Here is a 16,725-nt window from a genome sequence, read left to right on the forward strand (position 1 = left end):
TTATTTTATCCTAACCAACCCTGCACTGAGCTCCAGCAGGTTTCTGTGTTCCCTCTCTGCCTGCTGCTTTTATAGGGATGCCTAAATTACTCAGGCTCATTCTGTTTCCTTCCTTACCTGCCAGGCAAGAAAGGAAACAGTATGAGTCTGAGTAATTTAGCCATCACCCCGTTTAAGTGGTATGATCTCCAGTCAGTGAACCTGTCAAAAGACTTGTACAATTCTCAACAGTGCATTAATTACTGGCCTACAACATAATTTGAATTATTTACCTTAAGATTGTAATTTAACACAATGCTTAATTTGTGGAGTAGCCTGCTCTTTTTCAAATATTTCGCAAAAAATCGAATCCATTTGAAAAGCAAAGTGTAACATACGACGACAAAATGAGAATCAGACTTCTTCCTTCAGCAATGTAATTAGAAATGAAAATAGAAAGTTATCGTGATGTTGCAGCCAAGAGAGCATAAAGATGGGCAGAGGTTGGGGCTTTAATCTGCCTCTCAGTCTCGCTCTCTCCCCCTCTCTCTCCCTCTCTCCTCCCCTTTTGAGATAAAGAGACAGATTTGGTTGGAGGACGCAGAAAAACAAGGATTTTAAGGGAATTGCCCAAATTAAACGGAATCATGCTGTTGTTATATCACTCTCGCATCTGGCCCCTGGATAATTGGCCGGGGCACCTCGGCCGTACGTGCTGTCGGCGCGGTCAGCATGGGGGCTGACAGAAAGCGCATTGTGGTTTTAAGTCGGTCCAGCTGACATTCATCATGCCATCGGCACTGCACAGCCCGGCGCGTCAAACTTTCGCCAACAACGCCCGGAAGTTTGCGCGATCGTCACGGCAATCAAGGTAGGCAACTTTCCTAAAGTTGCACAGCTTCCTTCAGCTTACCATCTATTTCACGGCTGAAGTGCTGAACGATGGCAACTGGGAAAATGGTTGGTTTTTATTTTATTGTGGTTAAGGAGGGAAACGGAAGAAACTTTGAAAACAGTGGCTCATATTACGTCAAGACTGAGCGACTCACGTCCTATAACGTGACATTATAGTTTCCCCATATTTTAGAGATGCTATTTAGAGTCTTTTACTTTTGCAGCCATAGAGCTAAAAGCCTGCTTCTTAAAAACAAAAAGTAAACAATAACTTCAATTTGTAAATGATTTAGATCCATTAGCTCCATTTATTGGTGCATTGATGCCCCCCCGCCAAGGAATGTGAAGTAGGCTATAGATGATCTGATCATTTGAGTAATTTCAGCTTCATTAAATTCACTCTTGTATTAATAATTTTATTAATTATCAATATTATATTGATTTATGTCTCCCCATTTTTAGCATCTGTGTTTTTGAAACTTTCAACTAGTGGCTAAAGCTAAAGCCATGAGCTCTGCACAGGTGTCCTTAGCACTTTCTTCTGAATGCCAACAAAAGGATATTATTTACTCGATTAATCAGAATCAACATACTTTAGTAATCCCCAAGGAAACTACGTGGAATCATGTTCCACTTGAGCTCATATATAAGAGATTGTAGAAACAATGCATACATGGACTTAGTCTCTCGTTGCTTGAAAAGAGTCTCCATGGATGAAAAATTGTACAGTGTGTCATATGGTAATTTCAGAAATACAGGTGAAAACATGCACAGTGTATTTTGTATGTGTGCGTATGTGTTTAAGCCTGCATGTGGATGTGTGTTGCTTGTTTGTATGCCACCTGAGATTAGTGGTATGTAATAGAGTCAGACCAGATGGCCATATTTTCCCTGTCTGGATTTGCCACAAAAAAAGCTTCTGAAAAATAATTCAATATTTCTGTAACTGAAACAGGCTTAATCCACACAGTGGAGGGAAAGTGCCAGGCCATGGGGAAGGCAGGAGGTAGGTAGGTCATGAGGATAACAAGGGGGCATTAAAAACATAAGCTTGAGAAACATTTAACTTTTGAAAGGGTATTTATGAGCTCTTGCAGCCATGGCTCAACATCGCTCATGGAAGAGGGGCCACACGCTTTTCTGTATTGGTTGAGAAAGATCTGTATTGTCTTTGGGACATCTTAAAATAGCTTTAGTAGGAAGAACCCCACATAGTATAAGTTTGTTTTTATTGTTGCTGGTGGTTGCTTGTTGTTTCCTTTTGTATGCTTGGATTCCTATTATTGAATTCTGCTGATTTCATTGTGTAAATTGGCCTACAAAATGTGAATTGCTGTTATACTTCTTAGTGTTTGAGAGAAAGAAACTGTAAATGATCTGTGATATATCACAGTTAAACATTTGAATCTGTTCATCTGAATGAATGTCAACAGTGTGCACTGTTAGACTCATGTAATTGCCTCCACAGATACTGTGCCTACTATTTTGCATTAAGATGCTCCACAGGAAGTTTTTAATTTACAGTGGGGCAAAAAAGTATTTAGTCAGCCACCGATTGTGCAAGTTCCCCCACCTAAAATGATGACAGAGGTCAGTAATTTGCACCAGAGGTACACTTCAACTGTGAGAGACAGAATGTGAAAAAAAAATCCATGAATCCACATGGTAGGATTTGTAAAGAATTTATTGGTAAATCAGGGTGGAAAATAAGTATTTGGTCAATAACAAAAATACAACTCAATACTTTGTAACATAACCTTTGTTGGCAATAACAGAGGTCAAACGTTTACTATAGGTCTTTACCAGGTTTGCACACACAGTAGCTGGTATTTTGGCCCATTCCTCCATGCAGATCTTCCCGAGAGCAGTGATGTTTTGGGGCTGTCGCCGAGCAACACGGACTTTCAACTCCCGCCACAGATTTTCTATGGGGTTGAGGTCTGGAGACTGGCTAGGCCACTCCAGGACTTTCAAATGCTTCTTACGGAGCCACTCCTTTGTTGCCCGGGTGGTGTGTTTTGGATCATTGTCATGTTGGAAGACCCAGCCTCGTTTCATCTTCAAAGTTCTCACTGATGGAAGGAGGTTTTGGCTCAAAATCTCACGATACATGGCCCCATTCATTCTGTCCTTAACACGGATCAGTCGTCCTGTCCCCTTGGCAGAAAAACAGCCCCATAGCATGATGTTTCCACCCCCATGCTTCACAGTAGGTATGGTGTTCTTGGGATGCAACTCAGTATTCTTCTTCCTCCAAACACGACGAGTTGAGTTTATACCAAAAAGTTCTACTTTGGTTTCATCTGACCACATGACATTCTCCCAATCCTCTGCTGTATCATCCATGTGCTCTCTGGCAAACTTCAGACGGGCCTGGACATGCACTGGCTTCAGCAGCGGAACACGTCTGGCACTGCGGGATTTGATTCCCTGCCGTTGTAGTGTGTTACTGATGGTGACCTTTGTTACTTTGGTCCCAGCTCTCTGCAGGTCATTCACCAGGTCCCCCCGTGTGGTTCTGGGATCTTTGCTCACCGTTCTCATGATCATTTTGACCCCACGGGATGAGATCTTGCGTGGAGCCCCAGATCCAGGGAGATTATCAGTGGTCTTGTATGTCTTCCATTTTCTGATGATTGCTCCCACAGTTGATTTTTTCACACCAAGCTGCTTGCCTATTGTAGATTCACTCTTCCCAGTCTGGTGCAGGTCTACAATACTTTTCCTGGTGTCCTTCGAAAGCTCTTTGGTCTTGGCCATGGCGGAGTTTGGAGTCTGACTGTTTGAGGCTGTGGACAGGTGTCTTTTATACAGATGATGAGTTCAAACAGGTGCCATTCATACAGGTAACGAGTGGGGGACAGAAAAGCTTCTTACAGAAGACGTTACAGGTCTGTGAGAGCCAGAGATTTTCCTTGTTTGAGGTGACCAAATACTTATTTTCCACCCTAATTTACGAATAAATTCTTTACAAATTCTACCATGTGGATTCATGGATTATTTTTTCACATTCTGTCTCTCACAGTTGAAGTGTACCTCTGGTGCAAATTACTGACCTCTGTCATCATTTTAAGTGGGGGAACTTGCACAATCGGTGGCTGACTAAATACTTTTTTGCCCCACTGTACTAGGAATTCATTTTGGCTGTTGCTGTTGTTATATGTGTGTCTTGTCTAAATGCCAAGGGAGGATTTTAGTCCCAGCTGTTGTGCACTGAGACGTGGCCTGCAGCCTGCAGACACACCCATGTCAGCATCAACAGCTTACATCTTATAAATGCCTCACGGAGACTGCACTTAAATTATCAATCTGCTCCAGGCAAACACATGGAGAAGGAAATCTTAATATGGGAATATGTGGATGTCGTGTTGCAGATCAGTGTGTTTCTTTCAAATGATGGCTTGTCATTTAGAATTATGTCTCTGTAAAGAGTTTTAACCAATTTGTATGGACAAATAAAACCGATACCCCTTTTCCACAAATACACTGGCATATGTTGACCCTATTAAAAAAATGTTTTTTTAAACAGAAAAATTAATTAATATCTCACACATACCTTAGACCATATTACTCATGTTTTTTAGAGCTAGCAAAGCCTGATATGGAAGAGACAACAAATATAATTTCACAGTTTGTGTTCCTTCTTATCATTGTAATATTACTTGTACAAAAGCAATTGGCATGTAGCACATGCATGCCTGCCTTCATTCTGTCTGTAAACGCAACACAGTAGCTCTAAAAGTTTTGAATGAATTCTGATAAAACATTGTTGGGATGTATGAACATTTGGCTAACATCTACCAGTATCGTTAAGGTCAACTTAATGGTTTATTGCTTAAAAATACACAAAAAGTCCCATAACTTGGAAACTATGCAGTGTGTATTATCAACATATAGAAATTACCGCATAAGGATTAAAAAATATTGTGTCCCATGTGACCACTGACCTCTCCTTCAGGGTCAATAGATTGATCTGAAGGTCAAAGTGATAATAATGCTATGTAGAGCTAGATATGTTTTTTTTACTGCCATTGTTGGTATTGACATCATAGGGAAAGTTGTGAAAAATAAAATGTCTTTTTTTTTTTAAACTTTGCTTAAAATTCAGCTGCATTTATTGTAAGTCACTTTTACATTTCTATCTTTCTTTAAGGCTGACCCAAAACGTTATATCTTAAAATTGTTGTCAAGAGAAAGATAATGAGCTGCCTAATTAGTAATATTACACAAAAAACTCAAGTTATCCATGTCCAGTTGTTTTCAAATCAGCATCTGTCAAGTTACCTATGTCTGAATTTTACTGCACTCCAGATTTCTTAAAGTATGTTTAGACAGAACAAATCAAAATGAACGAAGGTGCCAAAAGTACAGAAAAAAGTGCAAAAGTTGCTCCCTGAAGGACAATTCTACAATCTATTTTATGCACAGGTAGTTAGACCTTCTCCTATATTAATGTAATACAAAATATTAGTACCTGAAAATACAAATTTATTCAAATCCAAATTCTAATTCTAATGAATGTACTCATCTTTAATCTGTTATTTAGGACACAAGCAATAAAGGAGAAAAAATAAATGGGGGTTACTTTGCCTCTGCACCTAAACAGAAAAATGAGAACAGTCTGGGGTTTCAAGTGTGATTCAGCAGGTGGAGGAACACTAAAATCTGTTGTCGTGGCTCAGTGTGGGGGAAATACTAACAGCTCACAATAATTTCTAATGTGAGTTTCATTAGATTTTCTTAGTGGACAGGCTGTGATCAGCTGGCCTGCTGCTCTTTGTGGATTTACACAACTGAAATCAACAAGACGCAAGCAGATGTTTCACAGCTGAGTTCCATTTCCTACACTAACAGTATTCTATACATTGTCTTTGCAGTAGAAATATAAAGCTGGTATGATTATTGAATTCAGCCAGCGAATCTAAGCATCATTAGTATAAATGTAGATGAAATCTGATTAATTGACAGATCGAATATGTGATTAAAAATTATGACATTCCATGTAATCCCAGCAGCTGGCCCTTTAGCTAACAACATACTGTGTGACAAAGTGCACACGAAGAGTTTGTGTGTTTAGCTCACAAAAATGTTGTAGAAACATTGTCATGTTGAAATATTTCTCCCTTTATGCACGTTCCTCTTCTGTAGCGCTGGCTTGAAGCTGACTACAACATACCTGCACTTGTCCTGGCCCACTGTAACTCCAGAGTATAAGCTCTATAAATGATACAGTTGAACCTACAATAACGAGCCTGTTTTGAAAATGTAATTATTTGTGTTGAAATGTAGGAAGTAAACGTAAAAAGTAAATAAATGAAAAATAAATACTCAAGTAAAATACAGATACCTTAAAATTCTACTTACAGTAACAAATGTATTTATTTATACTAACCTGTGAAAATGAATATATAAAAAATGCAGTACTATTCCTTTAAAAGTAAGTTTTCACACTATGAATACTTATTTGTGTATGTGTATTAATATGTACAAATGCTTTGGAGATAATTGCCTATTATTATTATTTTTTTTTTTTTGTTTGGATGATTTTGCTGTAAAAAGCTTTAAATGCTCTAAATTCTGTAATTTAATATTATTATTACTGTTATTATTGTTGTTGTTGTTGTTAATTGTTCCTTTGCTTTTGTGACACATTTGATATTCTATTTTTCTTTTTCAATTCATTACTTTTTCTTCTCCTTTGCTCTCATTTTTTTCCTGATGTCCATAATGCAAATACCAATTTCACATTTGGTGATATTGTTCTACCCAAGATTAAAAACGTCAGGTGCAAACAGAATTCACACTGAAGTGGTTGATTAAAGGGCAGTCTGCATCCACTGCTAAAGAAAAGTGTGGAAGTAAGACTTGTCTAATTGCCTACAACTTCCCAATGACTGAGGATTACATTAGAGGATGCACTTTATGAACATGAAAAGAATTCACCTGCACATCTTTTTCTTTGTGCACACACAGCTGTATGACCCTCTACACAGAGGGTTATGCAACCGTCTCCAGATGTTTTACATACTCTAGCTCATATGGACAGGTCTTAAACTGTAGTTGATAACCAAACCATAGTTTCTCTTAGGATAATCTTCTTAAATCTATCACAACATGATAAACTCACAACATAAGACACCTAACTTTTATGTCCATTTAGACCCACGAACTGCTACATTGCACAACATTAAACTATAAATAACTATGATGTAAACACTATATTATTATTATTATTATTATTATTATGTACTTACTAAATAATAATCATAATAAACAGCATCAGCATCATTTAGCCACCACAGTTTATGTGGCTAAATATAAGCAACTAAATATAAATAACTGATGCAAAATAGGTTCTAATAGTTAAGATAAAAGAAAACAAAAATACTCTTATGCTGTAGTCACAATTTATTACACAATTTATTAATTTATTAATTTATTATATAATTATTTTTTTCATTAATACAGTTTTCTAGTAATATTACTGTGTGTTTGTTTGGGACTTCATATTTCTGACATGTTCATTTATTGAACTGGACACGCCTTCTTACGTCAGAGGTTCAGGTTCAAATGCATACTGCTAAAGTACACACAGCATACACATGACCCCAGGAACAGTAAATACTGCATAGACAGAGACTGAGGGTCTATTGTGCATCTATTTTATAACTACACTAATGAAAGGCTGCATTTGGCTCAGGTTATGAAAACTGTTTTACCAAATGGACACTGGTGTCGTTTATGTCCATTCTGATACAATGTTTAATGTTCAAAAACATGTATAAGAAAACAGGACAATAAAGTACAATTAAACTAGAGTACAAGAAGGGTTGTTATGACAAAACCTGGATGGACAATAGTCATGACAATTTGCATATTTAATTATCAAGGAACTGACCTCACAGCCCATTGGTCATTCAGTGGTGCTGGTTTCAGTCATTGTGCAAAAAACCTATAGGGCATAGGCCAAAAGGAGTGATGTTATTCATAGATTGAACGCTGAAAAAGTGGGTGTAACTAGGAAGTGGAGTGGCAGTGAGCAGTCCACAAGGCGGAGACATGTGTTTTCCCTCTTTGTAACTTCGGTCTTCTCCACAGCAGACTGAAGGACCAACAATGGCACAAATAAGAATTCTGACAGTGCCTCCTGGTGGCAATACACAGCTAGAGCATCTGCAAAGCAGTGCATGCATCAGTTTACAACTAGGTCAGTCCCTTCAACAAATACAAAAACCTGCTAATTAGTGTGAAGTAACACACCAATAAAAAGCTAAATTATCACTCACCAAAAGTGCAGCACGAGGTCTATGACGGACTCTCCAGTTTGTAGTCATACATATAATTTGGGGGAAATGATTTTCTTTCACAGTTTGCTTTTGGGATCTCAAACTTATTTTAATTTAAATAAAAGGAATAATAACACGCGCTCAGGTTTTAAAGTGGGCTGAATGGTGCTTTTGTTGTCCATAAGTTGTGGTCAGCATATAGTTAACAAAAGAGGAGGAAGCATAAAGGGAATACATTTTTTTTAAGTGGCAGGTAATTGCAAATGCAACTTTTCAAACTGAAAACTTGCATTTGCTGCGCCACACCACTACAACAATCTTTTATTTTTACATTAATGTCGCACAAGGTTCAGTTTCTTTTGCACAAAAAGTAGCTGGTAGAAATGTTCTTTAAAGAGCTGCTTTTTACTTTTTTTACTTTGAGCCATTTGAGTATCTCTTTTACTTGAGTAAAGAAGTGGAGTACTTTTTTTACACAAGTATCTGTACTTTTGCCACCTTTGGAAATAAAACTCTACAACCAAGTAACAGAAAGGGAACTTAGTCGTAGCATTCTGGAGCCCATGTAGTTGCTAAAGAGAAAATGTAAATTTTCTCAATTTAACAATTTGATATCTTTTCTATTGTGAATAAAATGATTGCATCATGTTTTACTACAGAATCACAACATTTTTGGATATTCTTAAGACACCATCCATACAGAATTTATTCAGTTTTCTGTGTGAGCGATAAGGAAATGTGAATTTAGAATAGGCGACTCCAGGGGCAGTGTGTGTGTGTGTGTGTGTGTGTGTGTGTGTGTGTGTGTGTGTGTGTGTGTGTGTGTGTGTGTGTGTGTGTGTGTGTGTGTGTGTGTGTGTGTGTGTGTGTGAACTCACTGGTATCTGTGTTAATCTGACGGAAGAGATCCCTCGGCTTATAGCACTGAGCTGCTCAGCCTGCATTAATCTTCTTAATAGGGTCAAAACTCTGATCCAAAAATATCATCTAATGCCTTCACACAGCCAGAGACCACCCCACCAACCTCATCCCAGGAGCATAACACAGGGTCCATCATGCAAGGTCAACCATACTTACTGGGCCTTAAAGGAAGAGAGTGCTTTATGCTAGTTCTTCACACACAAAGGGAAGTTAACAGGAATTAGTGCACACTGGTGAGCAAACATCTGTGCTCAGCTGTAAATTTATTCTTGTGATCACAAATGTTTTTCAGTAAAGTTTGTGTCAAAGCCTACAATGCATCATTTAGAGGAGATACATTTCAATTAGTTTACAGGAATTAAGTGGAATTGAAACAACTTTTAACAAAGTGTAAATCTTGCATTTTGTTTTAATAGTTTTTACTACATATTATTTTATTCCGATGTTTAGATTTGGACAAAGCTGTTAAAACAGACCCAATTTGCTGGAAATGAGTTGGCGAGTACATTTGAGAGAGCCCCCATGACTCGTCACGCTGTGCATGTGTGAAGGTTACATTTTGCTTCAGTTTTCCTGAATAAGTTGATATTGTTTTGTGGAAACACTGCATGTGTCTCACACATGTTCAGTGACTGTGGCTCGTATAGCATACACTCGTTTTTATTAAAACAGAAACATTTCACCAAATGAACGCAGCTCTCAAAGTTAAATGTTGGACATAAATTTACATGTTTTTTCATCTGACCAGCAAAGGATTGGGTTGCAATTAAGCCAGATCGGCCTTGACATCTGTTCATGTTTACACACATGTGAAAAAGTCACGAGGGATAGCTTACTTAAAGTTACTGCTCATTGCAACATGCATGACCATAGCTTGGATGTAAATCCCTGTGCTGTCTCTCTGTTGTGTGCTGGGCTTTCCAGTGAGCATTAAAGGATCATATGTAACAAGGACTTGTGAGTTTTTCTCAACATGATATCCTGAATATTAATAGCATGGTAAAAATGGTTACCCACCATGCATTAACATTGGCCCATATGAAACCTTTGTTTTACGATGTCCTGTCATAGTCAGGGACACAAGATATTTTGTTTTCACTGTTCTGTATATTTGAAGTATTTATCACTTCCATTTCCATTAAATATTTGTTCATTTATTGTCTATTTTTCTTTTTTACTACCGGTAGTTTTTGAGCTATAAGCACATATGTCCTATTTTTTTCCCCCACAAATGCTGGGATATGTAATACAGAATGCTAGAGTGAAAAAACATAGTTACATTAGTATTGAAGCAGTGAGCGTTGCAGAGTTGGCAGTGGGAGATGGAAGGCTGTGCTGGTTGAGAATGGAGGCTTTGGTTTCTCTGCCCTTGTCACTCTGTCATCACTCTTTCTACTCCTCTGATGTCGAACATGTGAGAGTTGCTAAAAATCAATTATTGATTGTGATAGTGTAAGTAACTCAGATATGGATACGACCTGTGTGTGTGTTTGTGTACCGGTTTTCCTATCTTAGTGGGGACCAAATCTGAAATTTTACTTAAAACTTACTTAAATTTGAGTTTGAAGGCATTTTTCACACTCAAAATGTGGTTTTACAGTCAAGGTTACAACTGGGTTATGGTTAGGTTTAGGGAAAGGGTTAGAGTTAGGCATGCAATTTGGATGGTTAATATCAATGAGATGTCCCCACGAGGATAGCAACAACAGACGTGTGTGTGTGTGTGTGTGTGTGTGTCTGTGTGGCCCAAGTCAAGCATGGAGAAATCTGAGGATCTAATTGCAATGTTCCACTCTAGAAAGCTTTGAGTACCTCACTCAGATTCCTGACAGACAACTTATGATATGCATGGTTTGGGAAACAATCTAACTCATGCATGCACACACAAACACACACACACACACATGCAAAATTAACAATATTGAGAATGAGTTTGCTTTCCACTGCTGACTTTGTTTTTCTGCGGTCGGTGTGTGTGTGTGTGTGTGTGTGTGTGTGTGTGTGTGTGTGTGTGTGTGTGTGTGTGTGTGTGTGTGTGTGTGTGTGTGCGCATCGTTATGCCTGTACCCTTTGCCGCAGCTCTAGTTTCTACTCAAGCATAAGGTTACCTAAAGTAGTCCATGAGAGGCTGACCATTCTGATCCCAAGTGAAAAGTTGGTAAAGCGGCTGGACTTGTGCAGGACCCTTTTTCTCTTACTCTTGTTTTTATTCTTTGATGCCGATGGTATAAAAACCTCTTGCAAAGGAAGGTAAAAGTTTGTTGCTTGTTTGATATGCTTTGTGTGAGTCTGTTTGGGAATATTGTTGCTATTGATTACTTTGTTCATTCCTCAACATTAAAGGGTCCGGGAAGCAGATTTGACTTTAGAGTGGTTGCAACATATTTAACTGTATATCATATGTCTTCCTTTAGATTCTACCCTGGTTTAGGAATAAACAGAATGCCAAACTGAGAAAATTGCCCTAATTTGTGCTTTGTGAATCAGTCATCTAATAATTTAGTGTGCAATAATGTAAATGAACACTATAAGTACATTTAGTTTGGGGCAGAAAACGTTGATAAAATGGTTTGGCAGGTCTATGTCAATGATTTCTGAGTATTAAGTTGACAGTTGAGCCTGATTTTCAGATTCTGTTTCAAGATCATTAGAAAGTCCCAATTGAGGAAACTGACCTTGTTCCAGTCAGGAGGTCTCAGGAGGAAATGAGACTTCCATTGTATGATTTACCAGTTTGTGTTTTTCATATCGTATGATTCAGCACATGATTTTAACATTTTGCAATCCTAAAGAATTATTTAGGCCTTGTTCATCCTTGTTTCATATTTTATTCCTGTGAAAGACAGTAGTCACCATGATGCTTTTCTGTGTCCCATTTTTTTGCCTGATTTTGATCGATCAGACTCCTTTTTTTTTGTCGGGGTCCTCTCTCATCATCCTGTCTATCCATCCACCCACCTATCAAGTCCCATTCTGTCTCATTGACACATTCCCTTTTTTTTGCAATGCTGTCCTCATCCCATCCACCCACATCCACTTCCCCAATAATTTTCATATCATCCTCGTTATTCTCGCTCTCTCTTTGTCTCCCAGGAGGATTGGTATCACTGGCTCTGGTTTTAGGTGGTGACTCATCTCTGGAGTCTTTAATTAAACATCTGCAGGCTTTAGCACCCATTCACACAGTTACACACATGCATGCACACCCACACACACACACCTATACAGTACAACCCCACACAGGCACACACACCGACAGGCACAAATACACCTTTCACACAACCTCACTATTTCATACTATGTGAATGCTGATGAAAACACACACACAGGTAAATACAAATATAAAGAGCAAAGCTGGAACAGAGCTTATTTTTACAGCTAAGACCAAAGATATGGCACAGTGGAGTTTAAATGTGAGCCTTGGCGTCTGGTAGAAACTAGGCTCATGCTATCACTGCACAGTCAGTTAATTATGCACTAATGTATGCAGAGTCCCAGTTACCTCGGACTGTCCTCCTTTCCTACAACCCTCGGGGTCATGACAGGTTGTGCAGCTCTCATCCCTTTTCTTTCATTTCAGGTTGTTTGTTAAAATAACTTCAGTGTCCAGTATATGCACTGGTTAGTATGTATTGCTAACTAGTATTACTTATTTAAAGGAATAGTAGTAAAGTTTATGTCAACAATTTGATAATGATTTGATCAGTCAGAGATATGTGAACATGTAAGGGTCAGGCCCTACTGTAGCTACCCTTGAGTTGCTCTCCTATTTAATGTCTGCTGTTTTCAAAGTTGCATGACCCATCGCAGTGCCACTGCCACAGCAGGCAAAAGAAAGAACCAGCAAAGAATTTACTAGTTTTTGTTCTTTCTCTCCCCCATGTTCTAGCTGTATTGCTGGTAGATAACGTTGCTGGTTCCCAGTTTCTTTTCTTTTCATCTTAAACTATGTCTCTCACTTTCTGTTTCCAAATAATTCTCCAAGAAACTAGCATTTGTGTTTATCATATTCTAATGACCTGATGCTTGCCTTGGTGAGCTCTGCACAGCTAACAGAAACACACTGATAATCTTTGTCTCTCCTCTTCAACTCTACAGGAGCTGGATTTTTAAAAAACAAGTTGAAGGAGGTTTTGTATTTACGTCAGTCACACTGTAGCCTGAATGCTCTGCTACGCTGCTGGAGCTGCTGACTCTGGTGTGTGAACCTCCCATCTGTCAGTCTGTGTGTTGCACTGGCTGAACCAAAGCCATGGAGGTGGCCTTGGTAGACTTTGAGAGCCTGGATGACCTTGCTGGCAACCTTGGAGATGAGGTGGACACCTATGCTGATGAGACCACAGCTCTCACAGTGGACATGCCCCCAGAGCACAGCAGCCCAACCAGCAACTACCATCTAAGAGCCACAGACCCAACACCTACACCTTCCCACTGCAGCCCTATACCCCCATACATTTGGGAATCGACCTCCTCTTCACCCATTCCGCAGACACTTACAGTACCACAGTCCCCGACGATGCCAACTCCAACTAGAAAGGGGCGTAGCAGCTGTGCTAGCATGATCTCAAACTTTAAACTGCTGCTAAGCAGTGAGGGCAGCAAGGAAAGTGAGATGATCTTTAACCGGCTTGCTAAGGAGTGCTGTGAGGATCTCTTTGTTGATAAACGAGGCTTGGATGATGGAGATCAGAAAGTCATCATCAACATTGCCGGTCTTCGTTTTGAGACGCAGCTTAAAACACTGGACCAGTTTCCTGAGACACTTCTAGGGGACCCTTTGAAGAGGATGGAATACTTTGATCCAATGAGGAACGAGTACTTCTTTGATCGGAACAGACCCAGCTTTGATGGAATTTTATATTACTACCAGTCAGGAGGTAAAGTTAGGCGACCAGCTAACGTTCCCCTCGATGTGTTTGCAGATGAAATTCTGTTCTATGAGCTTGGAAACGAGGCTATGGAGCAGTTCAGAGAAGAAGAAGGATTCTTAAAAGACGTTGAGATTCCTCTTCCTAGTAATGATGTGTACAGACAATTCTGGCTGCTGTTTGAGTACCCAGAGAGCTCCAATGCAGCACGAGGTGTAGCGCTGGTGTCCGTCCTTGTCATCGTCATATCCATTATTATTTTCTGCATGGAAACACTACCAGAATTCAGAGATGAGACCGACCCAGTTGTGCCCACAGCTGTACAACCTTTTAACCAAACTGTGGGTCCGCCTGGTGTAAAGCCCACAACCTTCTCTGATCCTTTCTTCATCATTGAAACTGCCTGCATTGGTTGGTTTTTCTTTGAGCTGTGTGTGCGATTTGTGGTCTGCCCTAGCAAAAGAGAGTTTTTCCACAACCTCATGAACATTATTGACATCATATCTATCATCCCTTATTTTGTCACTGTGATTACAGAATTGGCCACAACTCCAGCAGAAAGCTCAGGGCAGAACATGTCTTTGGCCATTCTACGTATCATCCGCTTGGTGCGGGTGTTTCGTATATTCAAACTATCTCGTCACTCTAAAGGGCTCCAGATCCTGGGACAGACTCTGAAGGCCAGCATGCGTGAGCTCGGGTTGCTCATCTTTTTCCTCTTTATTGGAGTTATCCTTTTCTCCAGCGCTATCTACTTTGCTGAGGTAGACGAGCCAAATACAGTGTTTGACAGCATACCTGATGGCTTCTGGTGGGCTGTTGTTACCATGACCACTGTAGGCTACGGAGACATGTGTCCCATTACCATGGGGGGTAAGATGGTGGGCACCTTGTGTGCCATTGCAGGTGTGCTGACTATTGCCTTGCCTGTTCCCGTCATTGTTTCCAACTTCAACTATTTCTACCATAGAGAGGCAGAAGCAGAGGACAAGTTGCCCTTGGCTGATGCTGTCGAGAAAGCCATAAAGGATACCACACAGGGTAGCAACACCTCGCTCAATAAAGCCAACGGGATCTGGCAGAGTGACAAAGGGAACTGACGTCAGAAGAACACTGTTCAATAGGAGGTGAAAGCAGTAAATATTAAATAGTCACTGTTACGAGTGGCCAGTTGGCTTCATTAGATCTGCACTGCACCTTGTGAAAAATATGTTTTTTAATTATAAACTGGTTGTACCACATTTACCTCTTTTTGTCCAATATGGAAATGACATTTTGAAAATGAGTTCCCCATATTAATGTTTAGGAATTCATGTTATTACGTTTCATGTTTAGGTTGCACACACCCGAGAAACGTTCTTCATTCTCGTGTGTGTCTAACAGATCCTTTTAAAGGAAACCTTCTGTTCATTGCATTGGCCAGTAATCCTAATGTTTACAACATGTTGTGATTTTGTCCTCGAGGATGTTTAACACAGCTTTCCAACAGCATTTTAATGGGCCATAAAGTATTAAACCATTTAAAGTTCATCGAAAGTAAAGAAAATTCTTAACTGTCACATTGTTAATGTATTTTATTCATCTCTGATAATTCAACATTTCATCCTATTGGAATAAATTCTCTCCTGCTCAAAAACTGATGCTTATATAATATTTACAGTGTCTGCAATGCCTCACACGGCCCACTTTTCATCTCACTGCTTAACTGAAATCTTCTATATTGTCCGATTAAAATTGCAACTCTGCAAAACTGAATTGCTGGCCAGTTCTGAACAAACAAAGGTCCCTCCTTTCCTCTAAGTGTCTTCAAAGACTAATTTGTGTTGTGCTTATTGTCTAGATTATAGTCATCACATATTTATTTATTTATTTATTTATTTATTTATTTATTTATTTATTTACACAAAAACGGAATCATAATTGTGAAGTATTCATTCGTTCTCACTGGGTTGACCGAGTAAGGATTCTCCACAACTCACAGTCAGACTGATTCCACTTCATATAGTTGTTGTTTTTATTTGTTGTATTGTAATGGAGTGCCTTAAATCATGCAATGTTTGGATACTGTTGAATATGCCATATATAATTCCACTGTAATACCTCTGTCTGTCACACATATATGCTCAGTATGTTTGGTTTCATATTTGACTGGTATTATAAAGGTTATAACCATTTTGTCCTTTTCATGCATTTGTGTGTTATTTAAAGAAAAGGAGTGTCCAACATAATATTCTGGATCTGAATGAATCTTGAAAGAAGTTATGTGAAGTGTAATGGATCTACACTCTTTATGGGGTCACATCAGTTCTCCCAAATTTGGATTTCATCCTTTTTTTCCTTTCATTCACTGTCTTATTGTAGACAAAGAAACTTCAGTTATAGAGAATTTCTCTCTGTGTCAAAGAAAATATGAATGAGAGATGAAAGAAGCCAAAGATAATTGCTTATAAAGGGATCTGTTATCCCATAACTCAAAAACTGTGCTTTTGCAACGTAACATAGAGGTGGGTCTTTGAAAAGTGGCTCATAAAAATAAATTCTGGAAAGAAAAATTGAGATAATCTGGATCCAAGGATGTGATTTTATTTATTTTTTTAATCTCAAAATACATAACATCCAAATTTGGACACACTTTAGAGCGTGGTGGTTGAGCATATGATGAAAATGAGATTATACGGTGGCAACAACAAGTGAGCCCATCGGAATTACTTGGTTTTCTACACAATGTGATCTTTGAAGGTTTTTACACAATTAGCTTATTACTAAACTGCACTCAT

The 16,725-nt window shown here is 39.0% G+C and overlaps 1 protein-coding gene across 2 annotated transcripts; it reads left to right on the top strand.

Annotated features, from left to right (window-relative positions):
• Positions 1–594: 594 nt before the first annotated feature.
• Positions 595–16,134, top strand: kcna10a (potassium voltage-gated channel, shaker-related subfamily, member 10a). Of its 2 annotated transcripts, XM_086277700.1 has the most exons (3): positions 595–850; positions 12,661–12,701; positions 13,179–16,134. In XM_086277700.1, exon 3 carries the CDS (start codon positions 13,333–13,335, stop codon positions 15,046–15,048), a length of 1,716 nt encoding a protein of 571 aa, XP_086133826.1. In that variant the 5' UTR covers positions 595–850; positions 12,661–12,701; positions 13,179–13,332; the 3' UTR covers positions 15,049–16,134. The 2 variants fall into 2 exon arrangements, with proteins under 2 accessions (XP_086133826.1, XP_086133825.1); XM_086277699.1 differs by lacking the exon at positions 12,661–12,701.
• Positions 16,135–16,725: the final 591 nt, after the last annotated feature.

This window comes from Aulonocara sp. 'chitande type north' Nkhata Bay, linkage group LG20 (genome assembly GCF_057382095.1).
Source record: "Aulonocara sp. 'chitande type north' Nkhata Bay isolate Kocher_YH1m ecotype deep benthic linkage group LG20, A_spYH_male_GT1.1, whole genome shotgun sequence".
Classification (NCBI taxonomy): domain Eukaryota; kingdom Metazoa; phylum Chordata; class Actinopteri; order Cichliformes; family Cichlidae; genus Aulonocara; species Aulonocara sp. 'chitande type north' Nkhata Bay.